The following is a 27,128-nucleotide window of genomic DNA, read 5'->3' on the forward strand; positions in this document are numbered from 1 at the left end:
CTTTTTTGTTTTAACTTAAGTTACATTGCTCCTTTCTTTTTCATGAACTATAAAAGTGTAGAGGGGGCTGTCTCATACGACTTTTCCCTTAGCTAGATTACTATTTCCCAACAACTATGCACATATGCATTGCCATTATTGTTTAATAATGTAATGTATGTTGGAAATGTTGCTCTGACTCTTTCTGTATTACTGATTTCCCTGTTTAACCTCACTGGCTTTTTTAATTAAATTCTTTATTCTTTGCTCATAGATTCTGGTACTAGATGCAGAAACCTATTATTGTCTAAGTTTTAGTGTTTTTGTAGCCGAATGCATTAAACATTGTCCTCCTCTATTACATTAGCAATTATAATAGATATTTTTGCTATAGTATTTGCAATATTTAAGATTTCTTTCAGATTTGCTAGGGTTAAATATATGATATAGATATACCTGCTAAACTACAATGCAATGTTCCTTTTCTTTTGAATGCTGTAAAATATAACAGATCGGATTGTCTAGATCAAGCCACTTGACCATGAATCATGAACTAGTAATCTGTTTTAGGGTAAGGTTGCACTTAACTTTGTGCTCTGGCAGAGACTAAGGTTGAGGTTGAACCTATTGTGCCCTCCTCTAAATTAAACAAAGCACAAAGTTTAGCACAGCCTAACCCTGATTCAGATTACTAGTTCCCACCTGGTGGTTTAGATATTATGCTACTTGATGTAAAGAATGAGTATGGTTTTGTGCATATGATTAAAGCTATTTTAACAGTAAAGTATTGTAATATCATATTGATCAGAAATTCCTTTAACAGCAGAACAACCACAAGAAAAGCTTAGGAACTTTACATGAAAGAAGCAAATAATGTGATCTATTGATCTGACTTAGGGTAAGGTTGCACTTAACTTTGTTTGCTTTAGGGGGAGAGGAAATAATAGGTTCTCTTGTGTAAATAATGTGTTTGTGCTTTTAAACAAAGACTTTGGAAGAGGATAAGAATCTTCAAAAATTTTGTGTGAATCTCAAGTGAGTTCTCATTATAGTTTGGACTGCATGTTGGTATAACCAGCCTTTCATCTGGTATACATGTTATCTAAGAGTATAAACACAGTCACCACAATAACTGTAGGGAGCAAGATATGAAGCTATGGAAATCTGCAATCAATTTCTGATGTAAATTATTGCAAAAATCAGAAGAGTATCCCAGGAAATTGTGGAGTGCTTAATTGCAGAGACAAACAAAGACATATTGCAGATACTGCAAATTAGGCATTTGTGTGCACTCTGATGAGTTATCCAAAATTCCCATCAGTGCAGTTTGCAAATCAAATTAAGTTTTTTGTTTAGGTTTTTTTGCATGGCACTTTTCATCTTGCCTTTCAGCTAATTAGATTTGGTGAAACTGTCACACAGACAAAGCCCAAATCAAATCCAACACCTGAACTGACAATAACAAATTCCTAGCACTATGCAACTGCTAAGGAATATATTAAACGCAATGATTAATAATAGAACAAACAGCTAACAACAAATCAAACTGAATAAAGTAAAACTTTTTTGCACAACAGAAACTGCTCAAAAAAGAAAACTGAAAAAAGAAAAAGAAAAAAAACGAAAAGAGATCTGTTACACAGTGTAATCAGGGGCTAATGGTTACATGCATAGTTGACTGAAAACTACAGTAGTAATCTGGCTCAGGGTTAGGAGCTTGACCCAGCACCCTCCACCCTAAAAGCTTTCCTGCAACAGGAAATGTAAGGGATCTCTAATTAGTGAGAAAGCATGGCTTCAACACAAGCATTATCCCATATTTAACAGTGACAAATTAGACTATGTTAAGGGATAATAAAAATTAACAAAAAATAAATAAAAAATAAAACAAAGTAAGCTAAACAATAAAAAGGATATACCTAAATAAAGATATACCTTTATTCGTCCAACAGTGGGGAAATTTCTCAAGATGGAAAAAAGAGAGTGGTATGAATATTTTGTTTTTCTTTTATCCTAAATTTAGGTTTCAGAGCTCTGTTTTGCCATGATTTATAAAAGATAGCAGATTAACAGAGGTTGACTTATTCCCTTTTTTTCTTATTACTATTTCCCAAAATAGAGACATACTGTATGTTACTTTCAACATTCATCAGCATAAATTGTTTGGGAATAACTGACCTCTGTTTGCATCAATCTGTTTTTTTTTTTCTTTTTTTTAACCTGTCTCAGTTCTTTGTGATATTAGAAACTGAAAACTTACAGTTTGCTTTCTAAGCTGGTGTAGTCTTACATTAATTTCATGCCTTAGTTGCTGTTTTTTTTTTTTTTAGTTTGCTAACATTCATACTGTATATGGTAAGGCATTTGGTTTTGGTACATAGCTGGTCAATGTGTCATTGTGCAAATTATACTAAATTTATGTATGATTAGATATGGGTGTTAAATACAACATACTATTAGCAAATAGCATCAAATACTTTCATTAGTATTATTTTTTTCCTTATTTTTCAAGCTTTGTGTGTTTAAAATTAATTTATATTTAGATAATATTTAGATAACCATTTTAATATAATTTTTACAGTAATTTTACTTTAATTGCTCTTTTCTTTTGCATGATCTGTAGAGGATTTCAGGGTTAAAATGTCCTCTAAAAGCCTTACAATTAACCAGATTACTAGTTCTCAATCAGCTATAGTATATATGTCATGTGCATGTTTTACAGCTATAGTCTATTATGTTGTAATAGTAAAGTGCTTTTAATTTGTTATTTAGGTTTAGATATTTATTGTTAGTTTTGTATGAGGTAAAAATGTGGGCTAAAATTAGACTCTGAATCTATTTCTCCTGATTTCTGAATCAGCAGAGCACAAATCTCCCATTATGTTAATTTTTATTTTACACATTTTTAAACTGTATTTTAATTTGCAACGCTCTATAACAGATATCCAGGTGGAAAGGGTCGGGGTAAGGCACCTTTCCCTCAGCCAGGTTTGTAGTTTCCAGTCATTTATAGACATTGGTTCTTCTGCTATATAGTATATCTTGGAAATGTACATAATTGTGTGCTTGCATCATGCAACTGGTTCTTTCTTTTTTCTTTTTTTTTTATCACAAATCTTTGACCTTTAACTGCATGAAGTGAAAATCTGTTCTTTGATTAAATCCTTATTGTTTGCATTCTGCTAGCAAGCTCAGGGTTAGAGATTGACTATTGTTTCTACTACATGCGTATGGTTTGCTTAAATTTTTTTCACTATAATTTAACTTACATTGTTTTTAAAATTATTGTTTTTTTGCAAGAACGATGAAAGATATCACGGTGGAGTGGGTCAACTCAAATCACTTCACACTCAGTTAGATAACTAGCTCCCAATCAGCCATGTACAGAGACCCAGCTGTGAGGCTGTTGTTTGAGTCCTTCCCAATGCTGTTCTTTATGATGGTCTGCTTCTTCCTGAATGTCTTCTTTGCTGCTTTTTTTGTTGAAAGTAAAGATGCTGTGTAAACTCTGTATATTCAATATACTGTAGTCTCATGTATTAAAATTTATAATTCATTTGTTGTTGCTATACATTACATTCACATTCTATACATTTGTAGTCAAGGTCAAATTTGGTTATGAGACCATTCTTATTTATAAAGCTTTTAAGAATTAAAATTATCTCAGAGCAGCTTTACAGAAATATATAGTTTGAGAATAGAAATTTGTAATTAATACATGTATCCTCGTAAGTTTACTCCTAATTAGCAAAGAGGTGACATGAGGAGGAACCTTGAGAGGAAACAGACTAAAAAGGAGAGCCATTCTAATCTGAGTAAACCTGGTTAGTGTGATAATGAAGAAAGCTTTTGTGAAGTACTTTGAGAAGCTTAACAGCAAGGATTATACAGTATGTCCTATAATGTACACTGTCTTCAACAAGCAACAATGTCTTGTTCACTTAGATCATGTTAAATACTGTGGTTCACTTAACATTTCTGGATTTCCTTTTGATCAGTTGAAAAGATTGATCACACCACAAGGCCATCCTGTTGCACAGATTGTGTGCAGGATATCTAAAAGATCTAATGGTGGTTCCAAAACTGCCATTTCCAAACATGTGTGCAGAAAGAACACTGTGATTGTCCCACTTTGCCATTTGTTAGAGGAGCAGTGAGACAGTATGAAGAAATCTATCTCCTTGATTTCTATATAAAGATTTCGAAAAGAGATACCTGTGTCAGAATTGATAACAACAGCAGGTTGGTACAGAACATCAATATTCAAAATAATGATACATAAATATATATATATATATATATATATATATATATATATATATATATATATATATATATATATATGCATCATTATTTTGAATATTTTATATATATATATATATATATATATATATATATATATATATATATATATATATATATATATATATATATATATATATATATGTGTGTGTGTGTGTGTGTGTGTGTGTGTGTGTGTGTGTGTGTGTGTGTGTGTGTGTGTGCTGAATTTGAGTCTAATGACTACCCCCAATTTATTCTTGCAGGTTTGGGGCTTATCTCGTATCAAATATTCCTCAATAACATTAATGTGCAAAAGCTTTAATTTTAAATTGTATCCTTCCCTATTTAAAACGCTCGCACGCGCGCGCGCACACAGCAAAATAGGAGGGCAAACAGACGGCCACGCGCACGTGCGCACGAACACACAATGTAGCAAGATGGTGGGTGTGCGCGCGCAGTGCTCCGAATGCCTCTGTACGGTCCGTGAAAAATCAGATTGCAGCACAATTAATGTGTATTGAAAACTCTTATGCAATGTCACATAAAATGTTTGCATAGTTATCGTGCTTATTGCATATTACTAATATCATATATTAAATATTTTCAATACTAGTCGTACAAATGTATAATTATATGTCAAGTCTGGTATACTTATATATGGTATTTCGTACCTAAATAGTAATAGCTCCATATATAAAAAAAAAAAAATAATAATAATAATAATAATAACTACAAAGTCGCCTCGTATTACCGCACTTATTGCTTTCTAATCCATCAGCAATATACAAATGCCTCAGGCGTATCATTTTAATGGTACGCATTGGGTGATTTAGTGCATTTGGTCACCCCTCTCTGAAGAATTGTGGTATCGCCTATTCCCTTTCTCACAGGCCTGTCTGTGTGCAGCTCAAAATAAAGTCGCTCGCTCGCCATCTACTGGTCAGAGTGTAAAATAGCAGAAATGGTGAATTTAATCCACAAGAGTATTCCTGGGAAAATCAATTAAGAATTTGTGATCTTTATTTTTCATTATCACTTACTGCATTTTTATTTGTATAGATGCATCGCATAAACCTTGATCGAAACCTTGATTGATTTATCCGTCCTAACCTTCACTCCATCTCTCCCTCTTCTATAGCTTCCTGTACTCTTTCATCTCTTCCTGACCCTGACTTATTTTCCTCTTTACCCTTGGACGTTGCTACTGACTCCATTCTCTCATCTCTTTCCTCAACCATGGACCTCCTTTGCCCCTTGACTACAAAACCCAAGAAGACTTCTTGTCCAACACTGTGGCTGTCGGAGGTTTTGCGCAGCAATCGACGAGAACTCAGATCTGCAGAGAGGAAGTGGAAAAAAATCACAATTTGATGTGGACTTCGCATCTTACCGCACACTCCTGACCAGATTTTCTTTGGAGGTGACTTCTGCCAAAACTGTCTTCTACAAGGAAAAGCTTGAGGCCTATGCACAAGATCCTCGTAAGCTCCACAAAATCTTCTCTTCACTACTCAACCCCCCTGCTGCACCTGCTCCATCCTCCCTGACTGCTAATGACTTTGCCTCCTTCTATGATAAAAAGATTAAGAAAATCTGCCAGAGCTTCACATCCTCCCCAACAATGACTACACAACACAGCCAACAATCCACTACGTCTCTGTCAAGCTTCTCAACCCTAACAGAAGATGAGATACGGCAAATCATCTAATCTTGAAATCCCACCACCTGTGCTCTGGAGCCAATCCCTTCAACTATGCTTCAGACCATCACACATGATCTCCTGCCCTTCATCTCCATAATCATCAACAGGTCATTAACATCTGGCTATGTACCAACTACCTTTAAGCAGCAAGGGTCGTTCCCATCTTGAAGAAACCTGCTCTGGATCCATCAGACATCAAAAACTACAGACCGGGATCACTTATCTCCTTTCTTTCTAAATCTCTGGAATGCACAATTTTTAACCAACTGTCTGTCTATCTCTCACAGAACAACCTCCATGATCCTAACCAGTCTGGGTTTAAAGTGGCACATTCCACACATTCCAGACAGCCCTTTTGACTGTTTCTGAGAAACTGCATGCTGCTCGGTCAGCAAAGCTGTCATCTGTACTTATCCTCCTGGACCTTTCATCAGCATTTGACACAGTCAACCACAAGACACTTTTGTCAACCCTCAATTCAATTCAATTCAATTCAATTCAATTCAATTCAAGAGGCTTGGTATCCACTGAACAGCATGGGAATGGTTTGCTTCCTACCTGGAAGGTCGCTCATAGCAGGTAACATGGAGGGGATCCACATCTGCCCCGTGCAGACTCACCACTGGTGTCCCACAACCCTCGGTACTTAGTCCCCTCCTTTTCTCCCTCTATACTCACTCCATTGGTGAAGTCATATCCTCACATGGGTTTTCTTATCACTGCTATGCAGATGACACTCAACTAATCTTTTCTTTCCCTCCATCAGATACCACAGCTTCCGCTCGGATCTCGGCATGCTTGACAGACATATCTTCATGGATGAGTGCTCACCAACTAAAACTCAACCCCAGCAAAACAGAACTGCTGGTCATCCCAGGTGATTCATCTCCAGGTCAAGATCTCCAAATAACACTTCATGACTCTCTGCTCTCCTCTTCAGCCACTGCTCGTAACCTTGGGGTAACTATGGACAATGAACTGTCCTTCTTCCCAAATGTTGCTTATGTGCCTCGTTCTTGTAGATTTCTTCTCTACAACATCCGAAGGATTCAACCATTTCTGTCCACACAGGCTGCCCAGGTGCTTGTTCAGTCTCTTGTCATTTCAAGACTGCAAATGATCCAAAAAACGCAGCTGCACGAATTGTGTTTAATCTGCCCAAGTTCTCCCACACCACCCCACTGCTGCACTCCCTTCACTGGCTTCCAGTAGCTGCACGTATCAGATTCAAAACACTGATGCTTGCCTACAAGGCCAAAAATGGACCAGCGCCATCTTACCTCAGAGACCTCATCACATCTCGCACTGCACCACGCTGTCTGAGATCCTCCAGCACTGCTCGACTGGTACCACCTTCTCTCCGAATGAGAGGTAAGTATACTTCAAGGCTCTTCTCTGTTCTGGCACCGAGGTGGTGGAATGAACTTCCCCTAAATGTCCGTACAGCAAAGGTCCCTGATTATCTTCAAGCGATGACTGAAGACCTACCTCTTCCTGAAACACTTAAATTAGCCCTTTCCAAGTTTGTTGAATTCTAGGGTTATATTTATATTAAGTTTGTAATCTAGCGTACCAGTGTAGATTTATTCATTACTAGAGATTTAAAGCACTTTTGTACGTCTCTCTGGATAAGGGCATCTGTTAAATGCCACAAATGTAAATGTAAATTATAATAATCTTTTTTGTAGGCTAAGCTGTTAATTAGGCTATTTTCCTTATATTCTGGTTTCTGTTCTGGTAAAATAAGCAAGCAGGAGCAAAACCAGAGATATCCAAACTAGGGTTCATGGACCAAAGCTGGCTCCTGGTGACCATAAATATTTTTTTTTGTCATATATAGGAAAAGGAGAAAAAAAGGGGGTAGAAAATTATATTTGGAAACACTTTAGAAAAATAAGGCCACCTTCATGTCTCGTTAGGGGTCACTGAATAAATATATTAGGAATTTAACTAAATTATAGAATGAATTGAATTGAAATCAGATTTATAACATATTTATAACTGCTTTAGGACAATGTCCATTTTTAAAATCACTGTACAAATAAAACTGAATTGATTGTAATATTGAAGTTTCACTGAACTAGAATTTATATTTACGGACTACAAAATCATGCTTTCTTTTGATTTATTTTTGAATATTGTGACATCATAAATGAGAGGAACTATGGCAACTTTAATTCTGATATAATGTTTAGTACACAAAAAACATTTATTGTCATCCCATTGTCCTCAGTCAAGTTTGATTTTTGGCCTTTCATAGGAAAACTTTTGGACAATAAAATAAAAAGACAAAGAATTCTCGCCTTAGAACTATCAGTGTAATACTTTATTAAAAACAAACATTAGCTGATTGTTGTTTATATAAATGTAAAATAAAAAATATATAAACTAGGCGAATAAACCAGAGGAAGGTGTTGAGTGGATGTGAAAATTGGAGAGAAAAATATAAATGCAAAGTAGAAGAAATGAATAAACAATTAATTGCAAATGCAAATCTGCGAGAGTAAATACAAAGATTTTTTTAACGGTATCAAACAATTCACACAAGTCATTCAACTATTTTTCTTAGTTACCTAACCTATTTTACATCTTAATAAGACAGACATTTATAGCTTGCTATGTAATTATGGTACATTTTTATTTAGTTAGGTGGTGGCAAAAGTACACACATCCTTCACTCAAGTAGAAGTACAGATACTCATGTTTCTAAAGACTCTGATAAAAGAACTGACTACACTTTTTTACTCAAGTAAGACATTTACTTAAGTAAAAATTTAGCCTTTACTACTACCTGTTTTAGTGTCACACAGGTAACTGGACCTCACGTCATATATAATACAAAAATCTTCAAATTTTGTTAGTTAGTAAATGTATTCACACAGAACAACCACCATATAGAACACAAGCAGAGAAAAGATTGTGATCAAGTGTCTCTGTTCTCAGTCATGTTTACATCACTGACTCCATCTGTCTCATCCATGTTACTTTTTGTTGCCTTCTGTCTTGCTCATTGTTAGCTTCGTAAACTAGCCTACATCTGTGGTGTGAGATAGCCAGTAAATAATACACCAGTGGTTAATTGAAAAAGCTGCGCAATAACAAGAAATAGTTTGATGGGCTGAAAACGGAGTGCAATAAGAAGAAAAAAAAATAATGTCACCAAATAGATTAAAACTAAAGTAACAAGCCTGGTTTGATTAAAGTACAAAAGTACAAAATATCTGTATAAAAATTAAATGAGAGAAAGTAAAAAGTTGTCTGAAAAATAAATAATAAAGTACTGATACCAGAAAAGTCTACTGTACAGTAACAAAGTATTTGTACCTCTGATAGTAAGTATCTTGGGTAAGGCTCTAAAAGAAAAGCCCACGGAAGCTAAAGAGTTTAGAAAACGACAAGAGAAAAGATAGTAAAATTCACAAGTGTGATTCAGTATGTATATAATGCAGGAATATGGAAAGGCAAACTGTGTAGGATTATTCAAGCCTACTTCCCCTAGTGGGGCAAGACACCGACACACAGCATTAGGTTGGGCAATGATGAAGAGAAAGATGGTTTTAAATGTGGTTGAGGTCAGGGCTCAGTACAGACCACTTGAGTCCTTCTGTTACATCATTGGCAAACTATGTTGTTATGGAGCTCCATGTGCACAGTTACGCCATCATGCCAGGTCAAGATCAGTTACTCGTATCTTTCAACGTACACTGATTTTCATGCTGAATGCTTGTGGAATGCTCACATATAAGTGTTCAATTTAGATGTCCAATTATTTCTTGCATATAGTATATTTAATATTTATATGGACTACAGTGGTGTAGCCTTATATTGTAATACAAGTTTAATCGTTTTATTTAGTTATTTCTTCAACCACTTATTAAGCTCTAAGCGATTCAATAGTTTTACTGAATGGGTCACTATAGTTTAGTGGCATGTTTTTGGAAAGTCAGAGGAAAACCTACACACAGACCTCATCCTGACCTCAGTATCAAGTTAGAAAAAAACACTGTAATGCTTTTTTTTTTTTGTGGGAATATATTTCCTTCCCAGTCTGTCCCTGAGGATGGCTTCCTTTTCGAGTCGGGTTCATCTAAGGGTTTCTTGGTCATATTGTCTGAGGGGTTTTTTCCTCTCTGACTTGTGTAACAAAGATCTTACTTTAACAAAGGACACATTATGATTTCTTTTTCACATTATGATTTTTATTTTTATAGCGTTTTTAACAATAAACATTGTCTCAAATAAGCTTTACACAGATAAAGAGATGATATAAGCAACATCTTATTAATTTTTAACTGTAAGTTTGTCCCTGATGAGTGAGCTGGTGGCGACTGTGGCAAGCAAAAACTCCCTGAGATGGCATAAGAAAGAAACCTTGAGAAACCCCACCCTCATCTGGGTGGCACCAAATGTCCATTTATTACAGATAAACGATGTTGAGGTGTGCAGTGATGGTGATCAGATGTAAACTGTAGTCCTGAGTCAGTGTAACAGACTGTTGACATTAACTACAGTCCAAATCCCCAAAGCTCCCGTTCTTACTCTGTAATTTCATGGATCCCAGAGCATTGATGAGAAATCATCCTCTGCTGCACAGAGTGACTTCCAATCGAAGAGGACACTATCCAGAGGCAGGCCAGGACGAATTGGGAAGATCTGTGGAGGGAAGAGGGGCATGGTCACTCAGGAGCATGTTAAACTCGACCGAGAGAGAGAAAGAGAGAGAGAGAGAGAGAGAGAGAGAGAGAGAGAGAGAGAGGTATTTAAATACCTTTCTATTTCTTTGCAATAATTTTGTTAACATTGTCATTTAATACTCACAATAATTCCCGGCAACTCATTTTGCCCTGCCACCCTTGGTTTAGTCACTCCATGAATTATATTGGTGTGCACCCAGCAGTGCCCTATACAACAATGTATACACTTTCTGAATTTCATTTCGATGCTGGATTTTTTTTAGCTATACTGTCATTCTTTAATATCTATGTGTAATATCTATGTCTATGATTGAACAGAGCAATCTGCAATTGAGCATCTGCATGCAAGTCGCTGCAACTAGACTCTGGAGCCTTAGAAGGGTGATGAATCATTCTTCTTTATCTGGCAGTCTGATAGACAAATCTGAGTTTGGCAGAAGCCAGAAGAATGTTGTCGATGAATTGAATAGTGCTAACAATATTGGTAGCACAACAAGCTCGGCGCAGAAGGAATAATAGTCTGGGGCTGTTTGGGATAGGGCCCATTAGTTCCAGTGAATGGGTAATGTTAATGCTACAACATGCACAGGCATTGTAGACAATTGTATTGTTCCAGCATGACTGTGGGATGCAAAGCAATCTCCGATAAAATGTGGTTTAAATTGGGGAGCTTCAGTAGGCCTGGCTATAGGCAGCACAGGCAATTGCCAAGGGCCTCAGGCTTGGAGGTGGTGCCTCCAGTCAAGACGGGCAGCGTAAGACTAGGCTCTTTGTCCATTGTATATAAAATAACTGTTACTTACCTGAAGAGGAACCAGTTAGTATCACTGCTTAAATGTGGGTCCCCATCCTCTAAATGCATGAAGAGTCTGTGATGAATAAAATGCAACTTTTCTGCGTACTGATCCGATGGCACAGAAATAAATGCATCCTTAAGGGGCACAAAAAATTAAGCGCAGCTTGTGATGCAGCTATGTGAGCTGTCATTATATATTTTGGATTGTAATGTCCTATTAAAATAAACAAAGCCTTATTCTGTCGATTCGCTTAGCACCATTTGAATTATTATTGAGAGCCGGTTTATTCAGTTAAATCCACAATGCGTTAAGACTTTAAATTCACGTATGTATGACGCTTTGAACCTGAGCTGATCAATTGTACAGTGACAATGCGTCAGGAGCTGATTTTAAGAAAAAGTAAAAGTTTGTAAATAAAAACAGCATCCAGCTAGGTGGCTATTGCCAAGAAATAAGAAGAAGAAGCAGAGCTGGTCCAGATGACCAGCTCTTTCTTTTTTTCTTTTTTTTTTTTTTAATGTTGGCCTTGGTTAAAGTTTAAAGTTTAATTAATATGCACACGTAAATAAATATATAAAAGTACTGATAAAGTACTGATAAAAGGTTTTGTATAAATAAAAAAGGTTAGAAATTATATTTGTTTTGGGTTTAAATATATTTTTTTCCCAAGGTCTCCAAATGTCTTGAACCCTGTTTGAGTTTCAAGCCCCAACACTGCCAAACTGCCACTGTTGGCAATATAAGTCTAATGGAATGGAACTGGTGTACTGGGGTGCACTTTTGCGTAGTGCTGAGACCTAAAACGTGGTGGTAATGGTGAAGCCCATCATTAGACGTCTTGTCGGCTCCCACGCATGGCAAAATGGCTCCGCGACACGTGATCCGGCCGAGTGTTTGTAAACACGCGTTCTCGGCATGTGATTGTGATGACGTCTAGAGGCGGCGACGAATCGGGACGTGGGGGTGTGTGAAAGCGGGGCGGGGCTCAAATGTGGCGCTGTGGAAATTCTGATGCGCTCCTACAAGGTGTTTCGGACGGACGTCTGGGAAACGCCGGACGGACATTGAGACGGTGGCGGGAGGACGCTGCCGCTGCGGGAGTCAAAAACACGGACACGTGAAACGACACCAGGAATCACGTTTAATAAGAATTCAGGTGAGAGGGGCGAAATGTCGCTGCGGGAAACAGGGAATTATATTCTAACATCTCTGCCGTGTTCAGGAACGTGTTCATGACTGTACGCCGTAGTGTCAAATGTTAATAAAGTTTGGCTCGTCCAGGTACGTAGATGTTATTCTGTACTATTCTGTATGGTTTTAAAGAAGAAAAGAAGAAAAATTACAAGTATATATAAATTATTATGCGTTAAAATGAGTTTTGCCCTTTATCTAGCCTGTGTTTTGCCCTCTATATAGCTCTATATTTGCCGCATCAAAGTCAATGCGGAGCTGAAACCCACTACAGGTGGATGTGAAATGGACCAGTCAGTACTATAGGTTATGGGTTGAATGACGCCATTGATCAAGTTTTGGGTTTTACTTTATTTTTCTTGGAAAACATACATATAGGTGGGGTTTGCCACTGCGACATAGGTGTGTGTGTGTATATCTGTGTGTGTATATCTGCGTGCGCGTCGTGGTTTTGATGGCGTGTTACGCAGCTCATATTTCCCCCTCTCCTCACCTCACAGGACCATTTTTAACATTTTGCTCAGATACTTTCTTCATCAATCAAACAATAACCCAAATGCTGCAAAATTCTTTTAAGTAAATTTGTTTTCATTACATTGTTCTAATAGTCTGTTATTAGTTTTTACACACACACACACACACACACACACACACACACACACACACACACACACACACACACACACATATATATATATATATATATATATATATATATATATATATATCATTTTTTAATTTTTATAATAATAATTTATGAATCTATGATCTATGCTTTTTTTCTTTATGTAAAATTTTTTTGTACCATATGATTTTCACCCTGCATACACCAAATTGTCAAAATTCTCAATCCTGGCCAAAGTGCGTACCTTGTCTTTACGATGTCAACAAAGCCGGAGGAGTGCAGGACGTCGCTTGGCCGCCAGGTGTCGCTGATGCGCGTCACCTCTGACACACATTGCGTTACGTCAGCTTTCATGTGATAAAAAAAAAATACAAAACATCCCAGGATAAATGGCAGGAATGAGACAGCACTGATTCCACGAAATACAACCAAGGCCTGTATTCTGACACCAAAGACCTACTTTGAAAGATATCACTGTTCTAGATCAAGTCAAAGGAAGTCATCTTACTTTATAAAGTAATAAACAAACAAGCAGTTTATTATGTAAGTTTGTATTTCCTCTTAATGCAGACAGTGTGAAAAGTCTTGTGTGAGTTCTCTGTGTTCAGTCAAAACATTTATTTTAATCACGTATATTTTTTTCTTTATGGGTTGTCTGAAAAGTTTGTATCCTCGCACTGAACACATTTCTCTGTTCTCGTGTAAACCTGTTACAAAACCATTCGAAAAAAAATTTAAAAGAAAGGAATATCTTTTGTCTCGTTCTCCATACCTGACTTGAAGACGATGGCAGAGTTCTGACAGATATATCAAATATTACAGAAATGGTCACAGAATCCTTGAACTTTAATTCATTTAGTATTAAAACATCTGAAAAACATTCTCACACACAACTAATAAATAAACTATAAATGTTTCTAAATGTTTTCTTTCTTTTTTCCAGGGACGTTGGAATTTGTGCACTCGTCTTCTCTTCTGCCAGGTCTGTTCATCTTCTTCTTTTGTGCTTAAATAAAAAAAAAAAAGTGAAAATATGCAAAAAGGAGATGCATATTAATGTAATGACCCAATCAGAGTTGGAACCAGTCCACAAGCCTGAAGGTTCATATTTCAAAGGATGTCAGTTAGTTGGGTTTTCGGAAAGTATCTATAGAGTCTTAAAGAGGTTTAAAGAGTACCTGAAAATCAAACATGAGTAAAATTATATATACCTTACTAGAAAACGTACTCAGTTTCAAGTTAAAAGTTACCTATGACTGGAGTAAAAGTCACGGAGTTTCTGATTTTAACACATATTTAAATATTTTACTCATATTGAACGTAGGCTCAAAGATACACTAATCCTCAACAACAAGACACGTTAGTGAAAAACAGTTGTACAAATGTATACACCTCAACACTACATTAACCAATACAACACCATTAACATGCCAGAATAAAAAAAATGACAAAGTAGTAAAGCAATCTTCGATGAAGGTATCTTACAAATATTAACAAATAAAATCACAATATCATGCCAGAAAGTAGAAGAACCATTAGTATTCAATGAACAAATAAAATGTAAGTAAATCATTTTAGATCAAGTAAAACCAAATATTTAAAGAGGGGCAATATTTTTTATTTTAATTTCAAGAAATGCTGTTTCTCAAAGTTTTTGAAATTTATTCTCTTATCTTTTTGGACTGAAAATAAGGCCTGCAGTGATATAAAGTCACTCACAGGCAGCAGATGTGGGTAGGGGATTGTCGAGCCTTAATGACATCTTCAGCTGAGGTGCAAAATGTAACTGGTAATTAAAATAATAAATTATATATATAATTTTTAAAAAAGTGAAGTAAAAAATACATGTATTGATCCATAAACGTAGTTGAGTAGAGAGGAAAAGGTGCTTATATCTTTAATACTCAGCAAAACAAAAAAAGTAAACAAAAACTACTTAAATACAGTAACCGTGCACATATACTCTAATACTATACACCACTTCCGGAGCTGCACTTATGAGCTAAATACAAAGCTTGTTGGCTCCATTGTAGTTTGAATAGTTAGAAACACTTCATGTTTTGCAGTTAATGAAGAGCGGAGAGTGCCGGCACAAGGGGTAAGTGTGCTTTTAGAATGCGCCAGCAGCATTTTAGGGCTGAAACGATTCCTTGAATGAATTCAATAATTTAATTGCAATAACAATGTGATTGATCTTTACAGCACAGCACACAGACTTTAATTACTGTTGTAAAGAACTGCAGAAGGAGACGTTGAAAAAACTATGAACAATATGAGAAATTTGGAATCATTTCAAAACTAAATTATAAATGTACAGTGTGCATAGTGGGTGCGTATATCAGCAGCAGAGTGTGCACGCTTTGGCACTACTCAAACTGTACACCAACAAAGTAACTAGAAAGAGAGAGTTGGCTGCCTATTACAGTGGAGACTTTTATAAAAATGTACATTTTAGAATAGCCAGTCAACTCTGCATATCAGTAATATGCTGATATTAATATTATTAATATTAGCTGATATTGCTGATTGTCTGCTCATGCTGGCATGAGACTAAATCACCATCAGCCCCAGCGAGAAAGTTTCTTGCAGTCAGTTTGTGTGACCAAACTTGCTCACACAAAGACATGCAAATACATGCTGCTGTGAGAGTTTTCATTCCGTAATGACTGTGTAATCAATGTTTTCTATATGTGGCGTGAGATTTAATTGTAATCCGTTCATCAGTCTGACATATACGTGGCTTGAAGTGGAGCATGAAAGCGTAAGTCTCCTGGCGAAACCCAGGAGAGATCTCCAGAGCTCAATTCTTCATATTTATTTTGAGAACACGGAGGCACACTCAAATTTATTCAGTGTGCACCCTCTCCAACACAAACAGCCTGGCTACATGTGTGCATGCAACATACACACACTCCAAAATGCATATAAAAACATAAAGGTGGTGTCATGAGAATAAAATCTAAATAAACACCATTATGTATTACTATGTGTGTCATTTGTTTCAACATTTCTGGAGTGAAATATACCAGTGAAGAAAAAAGTCAAAAAGTTAAGGCAACAAAGTACTTTGTATATTAAAAAAATTTTTTTTTTATCCAATTATTAGAATTTTTTGAAAGTTCGTTGCTAGAATATCTCAAAGCCAATTCCAAAGTTCTAAAAATTTGCAGTACAGAGTAGAACAGAGTTTGTCATGTCAAAGTGCAAAGCAGGTACGCCTTGCTATGTGAACTTGTTTAGTGGCATTTCTTCCCCTATAGTTTCATTTATTCTATATATTTATGAAGCCTAATAAAGACTAATGTCACACCTTGAAATCTTTTAAATGTTTCAATCTGAAATGTTGATTGAAAACGCAATATACCATGGCTTTTCTGAATGGCCGAGGCAGAGACATTTCAAGTGCGTCATTAAGGTCTGAGCTTTCAGTGAGGCAGCAAAGAACTGCCTTTATTTTACCAGGCCCCGAGGCTCTTCTGCTGCTGACGAATTAAGTTGCAGGAAGTGAAACTCACAGGAGAGATGACACAGCTAAAATTAACCAGCCTGTCACCTCCTGCTGAATGACCGAGTATAGAAATAGCAGAAAGGAAAGGACCTGGGTTAACATGCCTCATTAGCTACCATGAGCTGCACCAAAAAAATCAAATAAAAACAAAAAAAATTGAACAGAGCACAGAGTCGGAAATGACCCACTGGGAGAGGGGAAATAACTATTTTGTACTAATTAGTGTTTTTATTGACAAGCAACTTAATAGAGGAAATACTGGGTCATTGGGTGACCTCATTATTATAGATGTTTGTTATTTCAGATGGAGGGTAAATTTCGTGTTTCTAAATAGCTTTGTTGGTAAAAAAAAAGCTCCTCGAAGGAAGCCTCCATCGTTGCAATAAGCAGTTTCATGTCTATATGGTCTGCGATGAAAGTAAATGAGGCAGGCTTGGCTCTTCATTTAGATGTCGAAGATCAATGATTCTTATGTGCAAAATAGGCCCAAGAATTACATTACTAAGAATTGTGCATTAACTCTCATAAAGTAATTCATAAACTTGTTCCAATACCACCTTCAGTTCCAAACTTGTTTTTTACTTGTCTGTAGTTACATGTCTTCTCATAAATATATCTTTTGAACAACATTGTTGCAAGATGGCAAGTTTACTATGGCAAATAAGCTCATATCCTGAGACTTTATGCATGTCTGAGCATGTTTTCACTATAACCCCTGTAATTATTTCGGTTGTGCTTGAATGTATACCATGTTACATGCTTTTGGGGATGCAGTTTTTTATGTATTCTATTCTTACATCCTTATGTAATACGGGGGTTCGCATCCATGAAACCCCTAACTCTGAAAAAGGAGGCTCGTGCAATCTTTCTGGCAAAAACTCTTGCATGCATCCAGGCTTTGGTTAGTTTCTATTCTGGAAATATATTCTACTGCACTTTAATAAAAGAAACTTCTGGATAGTTAAAGTGGACATTATTATTTATGGCCATAATGTGCTTGTTAATGTTTTACATGTTCATTAGGCTACTTTGAACAGCAGGCTATACACAGGGAATCTGTAGTTTCTAAAATGCAAAAATACTCAGCTGTTTTTGGTAGCTGTTCCTTAGTGTTAGCAGACCAAAATCAGTGTTGTAATAGTTTTGTTGTATCCGATATTCCTTCTTCATTTTATTGGTTGCCACTACTGGGAATTCAGCGATACCCAAACTCATCTTGTGATCATCCAATTACAGTGGAACCTCGGAGCTCGCGGCCTCAGCGCTCGTGACCTCGCATGCTCACGACTTTCATTCCGATCGGCGACTCTCATTCAGATCGGCTCGTGAGCAACCGCAAACTGCTCAAAACGCTAGTTTTAACATTTCTAATCAAGGTTTATCTCATTAAAATTGTCTAATAATTAAGTGTTATGGAGTGAAATAGTGTTATTTACTCATTTAAATCGATTTCGTATAGTGTTCTTTGGTTTTTTACTGGGTTGGAAAGGTCATATCAAAAGGTCGCGAAAATTCGGAACTCGCGACCGGTCTTGGTCCCTAACCCTCGCGAGCTCCGAGGTTCCACTGTATATGTTTTCAATGATGGGGATGAGTTTGCCTCTAAAGTAGAAGCCTGTTACTAGCAAACATGTTTCATCAGTGTGTTTTTCTGCTCTCTTAGTACCTTCCCACACACCGTCTTCCATTTTCTGGACACATAAATTATATATCATAAAGAGAATGTTATACAAACTTTTTACCAGCAACCTGTTTACTGCTCGAATGTTTGGATGTCTCAGACTGATCAAAAATACAGCTCTGTTGGAACATCAGCCAGAGTAAGCAATGTCATTTCAACAAGTATTTTTTTTTATATTTAAAAATAAATTGACATAAATTAATTAATTTTTATGTTGAAAGGATCCTGGTAATGACCCTGTGATCACCATTGGGCCTGCTGATGGTTGCTGTAAAAAAAATAAAAATAAAATAAATAAATATATATATATATATACAGTGGGTACGGAAAGTATTCAGACCCCCTTAAATTTTTTACTTTTTGTTATATTGCAGCCATTTGTTAAAATCATTTAAGTTCATTTCTTTTCCTCATGAATGTACACATAGCACCCCATACTGACAGAAAAACACAGAATTGTTGACCTTTTTGCAGATTTATTAAAAAAGAAAAACTGAAATATCACATGATCCTAAGTATTCAGACCCTTTGCTGTGACACTCATATATTTAACTCAGGTGCTCTCCATTTCTTCTGATCATCCTTGAGATGGTTCTACACCTTCATTTGAGTCCAGAAATTTTTGATTATACTGATTGGACTTGATTAGGAAAGCCACACACCTGTTTATATAAGACCTTACAGATCACAATGCATGTCAGAGCAAATGAGAATAATTAATGTCAAAGGAACTGCCTGAAGAGCTCAGAGACAGAACTGTGGCAAGGCACAGATCTGGCCAAGGTTCCAAAAAAATATTTGCTGCACTTAAGGTTCCTAAGAGCACAGTGGCCTCCATAATCCTCAAATGGAAGACGTTTGGGACGACCAGAACCATTCCTAGAGCTGGCCGTCCGGCCAAACTGAGCTATCGGGGGAGAAGAGCCTTGGTGAGAGAGGTAAAGAAGAACCCAAAGATCACTGTGGCTGAGCTCCAGAGATGCAGTCGGGAGATGGGAGAAAGTTGTAGAAAGTCAACCATCACTGCAGCCCTTCACCAGTGGGGCTTTATAGCAGAGTGGCCCGACGGAAGCCTCTCCTCAGTGCAGGACACATGAAAACCCGCATGGAGTTCTCCAAGATGGTGAGAAATAAGATTCTCTGGTCTGATGAGACCAAGATAGAACTTTTTGGCCTTAATTCTAAGCGGTATGTGTGGAGAAAACCAGGCACTGCTCATCACCTGTCCAGTACAGTCTCAACAATGAAGCATGGTGGTGGCAGCATCATGCTGTGGGGGTGTTTTACAGCTGTAGGGACAGGACGACTGGTTGCAATCAAGGGAAAGATTAATGCGGCCAAGCACAGGGATATCCTGGACAAAAACCTTCTCCAGAGTGCTTTGGACCTCAGACTGGGCTGAAGGTTTACCTTCCAACAAGACAATGACCCTAAGCACACAGCTAAAATAACGATGGAGTGGCTTCACAACAACTCTGTGACTTTTCTTGAATGGCTCAGCCAGAGCAATGACTTAAACCCAATTGAGCATCTCTGGAGAGACCTAAAAATAGCTGTCCACCAACGTTTACCGTCCAACCTGACAGAACTGAAGAGGATCTGCAAGGAGGAATGGCAGAGGATCCCCAAATCCAGGTGTGAAAGACTTGTTGCATCTTTCCAAAAAAGACTCCTGGCTGTATTAGATCAAAAGGGGGCTTCTACTAAATACTGAGCAAAGGGTCTGAATACTTAGGACCATGTGATATTTTAGTTTTTCTTTTTTAATAAATCTGCAACAGTGTCAACAATTCTGTGTTTTTCTGTCAATATAGGGTGCTATGTGTACATTAATTAGGAAAAGAAATGAACTTAAATGATTTTAGCAAATGGCTGCAAAATAAAAAAGAGTGAAAAATTTAAGGGGGTCTGAATACTTTCCGTACCCACTGTATATCACCTTGAACCCTAATAACTTTTGCCTCTCAAAGTTTCTGTGTAGAAAACAAACTTGAGTCTTTAACTATCAAACAAGTACTTTTTTATCTAAGAGTGTAATGTATCAGACAAACTTGTTTATTTAATGTCTTTTTAGGCATTGATGAATACACTACAACAGAGTGCAGAATGACAGCAGCGACAATGATTTGATGTTCTTTAGTATGTTATTCAGAGCCACAGCCTTGCCACACAGCAGACAACACACTTCTGGTGATGCTTCCTTTAAAACTGGCAGAAGTTATTTCTCAATTCACTGATGTGACATTGTGGTAATGAGCCCTTGGTGGGCTGCGTGCAGTGCCATATTTAAATGGAGCACTAAGAGGCTTATTGGTGTGTTATCTGCCTGCTGCTTGCCTCTTCTCTGAGCATAATGTGGCAGAGAGTAGCATGCTGGGAGAAGTAGTCATGCCAAAAGTATCATCCTCAGAGATGGGAGGGGTTTGTTTTGATTACGCCTTATACCATTTTACACTGACCAGCCAAAACACATGCTTAATATTGTGCAGCGTCTCCTTATGACTTCAAAACAGCTCTAAACACTGGAGGCATGGATTCCACAAGACCTCTAAAGGAATGCTGTGTTGTCCTGCACCATTAGAATCAGGTCCTTTAAGTCTTGTATGGTTTGAGGTAGGCCTCTCATAGATTGGACTTGAGATCTGGGGAATTTGGAGACCAAGTCAATGGAACTCTTGGAAGAACTCATGTCCTTCAAACTACTATGGTTTGCAGTATAGCAAGGAGCATTATCCTGCTGAAAGAGGCCACTTCCCTTTTTTGTATACCATTTCCATGAGGGTATGTACTTGGTCTGTGACAATGTTTGGGTAGGTGGTAAGTATCACAGTATCGAAGACTGGACACGCGGTTTTCCATTAGAGCATTGCCAGAGCCGCATCCCTTCCCCGGCTTGCCTTGTTCCCATAATGCATCCTGGTGCCATCTCTTCCCCAGGTAAACAGCACCCACGCACCCAGCCATGCACATGATGAGACCACCTTCTACAATTGCTCCATGGTCCTGTTGTGATGCTCATGTGCCCATTATGGGTGCCTACTTTGATAAACAGGGGTAAGTATAGGCAATCTGTAGCTACTCAGCTGCAATCTCAGTACTTTGTGCTCTGACACATTTGTATTGTAGTCAGCAAAAAGTTTGAAAGCAATGTTTGCTATGGTAGCTCTTCTATGTGATTGGATCTGACTGGCTAGCTTTTGCTCCCCATATACTTCAGTGGGTGAATGCCTTAAGCACCCCTGTCACTAGTTTTCCCAGTTGTCTTGAATTGGTGCAAACCACTGCATACAAAAGACCTGATGTTTTGAGATGCTCTGCCCCAGTCATATATCAATCACTTGGTCCTTCTAGGTCTTTTAACGCATGAACTTTAAGAACTGACTGTTTGCTTGCCTAATATAGCTGAAGTGGTGGCTTAATGGCTAAGGCTCTGGGTTACTCATCAGCAAGTTTCAGGTTTCAAGCCCAAGTACTACCAAGCTGCCACTGTTGGGTCTTTAAGCAGAGACCTTAACCCCTTTCTGCTCTATTTGCGCTGTACCATGGCAGAGGATGAGCTCTGTAATGCATATGTAACAAATACAGGCTCTCTTTCTTATATCCCAAACCTCTTAATTATTTCGTCAGTGATTTGTTAGATGTTTTAGCTGGTCTGTGTATAAGATTACAATAAACTGTAGTATAGTCTGTTTAACAAATGAGCATACTTGTCATCTATCAAAACAAAAACCTTAAAAACCTTTGTACTTCCTTATAACTGGCAGTTCATATGACTAATCGCTCGATTTTGTTTTAAAACTTTTGAAATCAACATTAACAAAGATATTCTGTGGAAAAATGAATATGTTGATATTCTTATGCAGCCCTTTGCCATGCAACAGTTTCATGGTTTCAGGACAGGAAGAGGAAGTCTATGAAAAGTTCACGGGATGTCCCATGGTAGCAGAGCTTCCCTGGTATTGACTCTCAGTGGCCTTGCCTGTTTCATTGCCTGTGGCAGAATGTCAAAACTGATACCTCCCACATCCTCTTTTTGTAGAATACCCATTTATATCCTATTCTTTAGGCACATGAGCATGAATGAAGATATTTTGCTCAAAGAACAGGATTTCATTACATTTTATTGTTATTATTTCCCTACAGAGCATTACCTGTGGATATTTGTGCAGTTTTCTACGAGTTTATTTCTCTCTGTTTGCAGTTACAAAAGTCTTTTATTCGTTCCCAAGCTGCAGTTCATAGTTAAGTTAATAGTAACAAATGACAGGTCTGATATTAACAGATTGTATCTGTCCTTCAAGGATGTGACCCAAGAGAGGGAACAAAATAAACAGAGCAGCCTATCTGTTACGTAATGGTTGCTCAGCTTAGCAATGTGCCTTTAAAAGCTGTGGGTTGTCAGGTGATCGGGCAAGCGCAGTCATCTCACTTCACCGAGATGTGTGTGCAATCACACAAAAAGATGAGACACTGGAGTACTGGAGGAAGAGAGGGAAAATAAGAGAAAGAGGAAGATAGATGGGCAGAGACCCAGTTAAAGCAGGGAAGAAGAGGACATGAAAGCGGAAGAAAGAGAGAGCGAGACAGGAAAGACGGAGATGGTCATGTCCGTTTAATTGTAAACAAGCGAACGCTCTCTGTTTTTTAACTTTCTCATTTTTGACATTGTAGCACGAGAGCCCATGCGATGCTGGATTGAGTTTCTCGTAAAGAATGTCTTGTGTAGCCATAACAGAGAGGAGAGAAAAGCCTGGAGAATTAAATGCTGCGTCACACTGTGTGCACAAGAGAGAGAAACTGTGTGTGTGTGTGTGTGTGTGTGTGTGTGTGTGTGAGACACACAGAGAGAGAGAGAGAGAGAGAGAGAGAGAGAGAGAGAGAGAGACCTGGAGCATGGGGGAAAGGCATTGTGGGAGCATGAGTGTTTGCAGCAGATATTAAATTGTTTGCTCGCAAAGACTTTGACATCTATTTGTATGGATGTGTATAAGTGGGAAGAAAACGCAAGTTATTCTGCTGTTACAAGCCAATGAAAATAGAGTGAGCAAGGAGAGGGAGGAGTGATTGTGGAAGGAGGGAGGGTGACGGAGAGCAGGAGAGACAGGGAGGGTACGATTTTTGGATTAGTTGCTACGTCACTTTTTCACATCGAGAGGAAAGCAGGAGCTAGGAAGACAGAAGTCCGAGTCGCATGCTTTTCTCCTGCCTAAGAGCGGCCGTGAGTGAGCCTCAGCCCTCTGTCTACTCGTTCGCCTCTCATCCTACTTTTTTTCCTCTCCATCCTCATTCTCAACCACTCTTTTCTCTCTCTGTCTCTGACGCCTGAGTCCGCACTTCGGAATCGCAGCTCTGGGTTCCGACACCGATGCTGAGGATGCTGACATACTTTTTCTTATCTATCTATCTATCTATCTATCTATCTATCTATCTATCTATCTATCTATCTATCTATCTATCTATCTATCTATCGCTCTATCGCTCTCTCTCTCTCTCTCTCTCTCTCTATATATATATATATATATATATATATATATATATATATATATATATATATATATATTTATATTTATATTTATATATTTATGTGTCTATGCAATGGCGTCGAAAAGTGTATTAGAAAGCAGTTGGGCAGGTGAGGGGTTAAAGACAGAGCTCTTGTTCTGGAAGGTTCCTATATCCGAGGAGAAAGGTGATGGACATCCTTCACAGACAGATGTACAAAACAGTGTACAAAATAACATCGCAAAACCTTCTCTCAGCATTATTTGGACCAATGAAGGAAACAAGTGCTTACACTTAGAGCACTATGTGTAAGTAGGTGTGTAGGCTGTACGAAAATAGGTATTCTTTGTAACAGCTGAGGTGGATCTCATCACAGCCAAGCGACAGTCCAAGTCTGTTGAGGAAAGAAGCACTACGTACTGCATATGGCCTTGCCGTGCAAAGCATAACCATTTTGGGCTGTGACGTTAATATCTTCGCTGGGCATCAGGTACAGGCTAGATGATGTTCTGTGGGGGGATATAATGGGTTGTAACGGGTTAAACATGCGAGTGTCAGAATTGTGCAGAAGAACTAAGCTACATTTGTGATCTCCTGGCACACACAGGAGGGCAGAATTTGCTGGTAAATCGGGGCGTTTCTGTCAGAATTACACTGCAGCTCGTTTTGTTAGCATGTCCCTCAACTGCACTCGCTGCATAGCTACTGGAAGCAGTGCGTGTGACTCAGCCATATCTGCTACGTTCAGACTCCAGCACATTGTGTATATTTTCCTCTGTCAGTTCTCATTCCCTCTGCCTATGTCTCTCTCTCTCTCTCTCTCTCTCTCTCTCTCTCTCTCTCTCTTGCTTTGTCCCTCTCTCCCCCTCCCTCTCTTTCTCTCTCTCTCTCTTGAATTGCAAGGATACCTTGAGAAAAAGAGACCATACTGCAAGGCTCTAAATGTCACGCCAGCAGATCAGGAAGAGAGACAGAAAGAGCGAGAAAGAAATTGTTTACCTTGCTCTCTTGGTGACTGTGCCCTGGCTGCCGGCCAGTTCACATGCGCTAGACCTCTGAAAGCAGCCACGTCAGACAGATGAGTGATAGCGCTCTCATCCAATAAGGTTGCCTAAGTGCTTTCACAGACGGAACTCTATTGGACAAGCTCAAACAAACAGGTGGAGGGATGCCTCTCATTGGCTGCAAGGTAATGTTATCGTTTACCGATTTTGTTTAATGGTTAGATGGAGAATTAAACAGAATTTTATACAGAATATGCCTGGTATGGTTTTTAAAGTGTTCTATGTTGTAGATCAGGCATTGTAATTAGCATTGCATTTTGGTGTGTCGTGTTACTCTGAAAAAGTTTGTGAGATTACAGGGACATCTTGTGACTGGTTTGGTAAGAGCGTAAGTGTAACGCAGTGCTGTTTTTGTGCTGCCAGTCACATGGCTGTGTGTGTATGTGTGCGAGACAGAGAGAAGCGTGACGCAGTTTATCTGTGCCTGTTGCTCTGGTGTTTATCAGCTCTTGTCTTCCTCTGCTGTCCGACCACTATGTTTCCCGAATGCTTGCACCTTGATTTCTTAGGATGGCATCTTTTATATCACTTTGACTGTTTGTTTCACAGACTTGTAGAGCATCAATATGTCCTCCACGTCTTTGATGGAAAAAGAAAAGAAGGCAGAGAGAGTTTCCCTCCCTACATCCTTGTCTACAGGAGTTTCTAGAAGCTTCCTTCTGACCAATATATGCTTTCTTCCATCCAACAGGGGACTAAAATAAAAACAAACATCGATCACAACAAAGCTTTTTTGTCCCCTTTAGGAAGCGGATTATTCCATTAGGAAAGGCGTAGTGCCACGTGCATCTCTGTCTGCAGGTAGGACACAGGTCTGCGTGGAAAACACTGGCCCGCAGTGCAGCTGTCGCTGCAGTCAACGCCACAGCCTGGCTTAACGTGGTGGCACCATGACCAGCGGAATTAAGTCATGCCTTATGGATGAAGCCAGACGCCGAAGCAAATTAACTTGGGTGGTTCGCTAGGGGTTTTGGCCACTGATGTTTGTATGGATGTATGAAGGAGGCTAAACATTTTCGTTAATTTTGGTACGATTATTCACTGCACCCATGACGTGTGTTTGTGTGTTCTCTTGTCATGATTTTGTGTTTGCCTTCAATTGTTTGAAGATTAAATGTGACATTGGAACTTAGTGAAGTAGGAAAGATAAACTGTATCAGGTTGGTAAGCATTTGATAAAGGAGCTTGCTATATTTCAAAAGGTAATATTTGCCAACGTTTATTATTTTCTTGATCCCTAGTAAGAACTATTTGTTTACAGTAGTTTACGGTAGTAGATGTTATCTACCTTCCTAGTAAGTGTAAGATAAATAGCATGCTTAGTATATATATTTTTTTCTTCTGCAAAAAACAACACTGTTCCTTTATTTTCTTTATAACATTTACAATTTAAGTTACTTTCAAATTAATGTTTTATCTTCCTAACGACCTGTTAGGTTTTCTCCATCCCGGTCCTTTTAAAAAGAAAAAAAACACACTTTTCTTTTAAATCCTTAATAAATATTACATAACACGCCAAGGGCCGGGCCATAACAAACAAATGCAGCAGCGAGAAACCAAGAGGGGACGAAGCTCCAGAAGCAACCAGATACCTCCAAACAGCCACTGTCACCAAGCTCCTCTATGTTCTGAGTCTGGGAAACTCCCTTGAACATTGTCCCATCCAGCAGATAAAGCCTTCAGTGTGCCTCTCTGTCCTTCCTTCTATTGTAGTGTCCAAAGCAAACATGTACTGTTTGAAAAGATCAGAGAAGGGAGGGGAAATATTTTCTGCCAACTTATACCACTTCCTTCAATCTCCTTTAATCAAATAGAGCAGTAAGCATGCTCTAAGCAGAAACTATTCTCAGGTGAAATAAAATTCTAGGAGGAAGTCAATGGCTTGGGGTGTGGTAAGACAAGTGTCCATTTACCTGCCAAAGTGGTTTGGCACTGTGGACATAAGGTATCGTGAGATTTGGCATTCCAAAGCATTCAGTTAAATCAGATTGGCTCCGGTGCACTAGTACCTGTCAGCACGCCTCTACAGTGCATTTTCACAGATCACTCCATTTTAGGAAGAACACATTGGACGTAAGAGCCAGAACGAAACAGTGCAACA

The 27,128-nt window shown here is 38.2% G+C and overlaps 2 protein-coding genes across 4 annotated transcripts in view; one reads left to right on the top strand and one right to left on the bottom strand.

The window, feature by feature from the left end:
* Positions 1 to 10,029: 10,029 nt before the first annotated feature.
* Positions 10,030 to 25,570, bottom strand: LOC310742042 (uncharacterized protein). Of its 3 annotated transcripts, XM_083570597.1 has the most exons (5): positions 24,963 to 25,570; positions 24,384 to 24,472; positions 13,517 to 13,619; positions 11,463 to 11,528; positions 10,030 to 10,618 (listed from the first exon to the last, which is right to left on the bottom strand). In XM_083570597.1, the coding sequence occupies exons 2-5, from the start codon at positions 24,448 to 24,450 to the stop codon at positions 10,501 to 10,503; spliced, it is 354 nt and encodes a 117-aa protein (XP_083426723.1). In that variant the 5' UTR covers positions 24,451 to 24,472; positions 24,963 to 25,570; the 3' UTR covers positions 10,030 to 10,500. The 3 variants fall into 3 exon arrangements, 1 of the variants encoding a protein (XP_083426723.1); XR_014538121.1 differs by lacking the exon at positions 24,384 to 24,472; XR_014538122.1 differs by lacking the exon at positions 11,463 to 11,528 and having other exon boundaries at positions 24,384 to 25,570.
* Positions 12,218 to 27,128, top strand: part of LOC310742039 (ciliary microtubule-associated protein 3) — a 41,318-nt gene continuing 26,407 nt past the window's right edge. The window contains exons 1-3 of the mRNA XM_083570592.1: positions 12,218 to 12,612; positions 14,216 to 14,254; positions 15,339 to 15,370. The gene's annotated coding sequence lies outside the window, so the exon portion shown is untranslated. The remainder of the gene's footprint in view (positions 12,613 to 14,215; positions 14,255 to 15,338; positions 15,371 to 27,128) is intronic.

This window comes from Silurus aristotelis (assembly GCF_946808225.1).
Source record: "Silurus aristotelis genome assembly, chromosome: 19".
NCBI lineage: Eukaryota > Metazoa > Chordata > Actinopteri > Siluriformes > Siluridae > Silurus > Silurus aristotelis.

Bases quoted from the DNA above. Each gene is read 5' to 3' on its own strand.
- LOC310742042 (XM_083570597.1), bottom strand. From the start codon at position 24,450: ATGCCCAGCGAAGATATTAACGTCACAGCCCAAAATGGTTATGCTTTG. The intron at 13,620-24,383 runs GTACGTAGTGCT...ATCACATGAAAG, and splicing joins GCACGGCAAGGCCATATGCA to CTGACGTAACGCAATGTGTG. The intron at 10,619-11,462 runs GTAAGTAACAGT...TTCCCTCCACAG, and splicing joins ACTAACTGGTTCCTCTTCAG to ATCTTCCCAATTCGTCCTGG.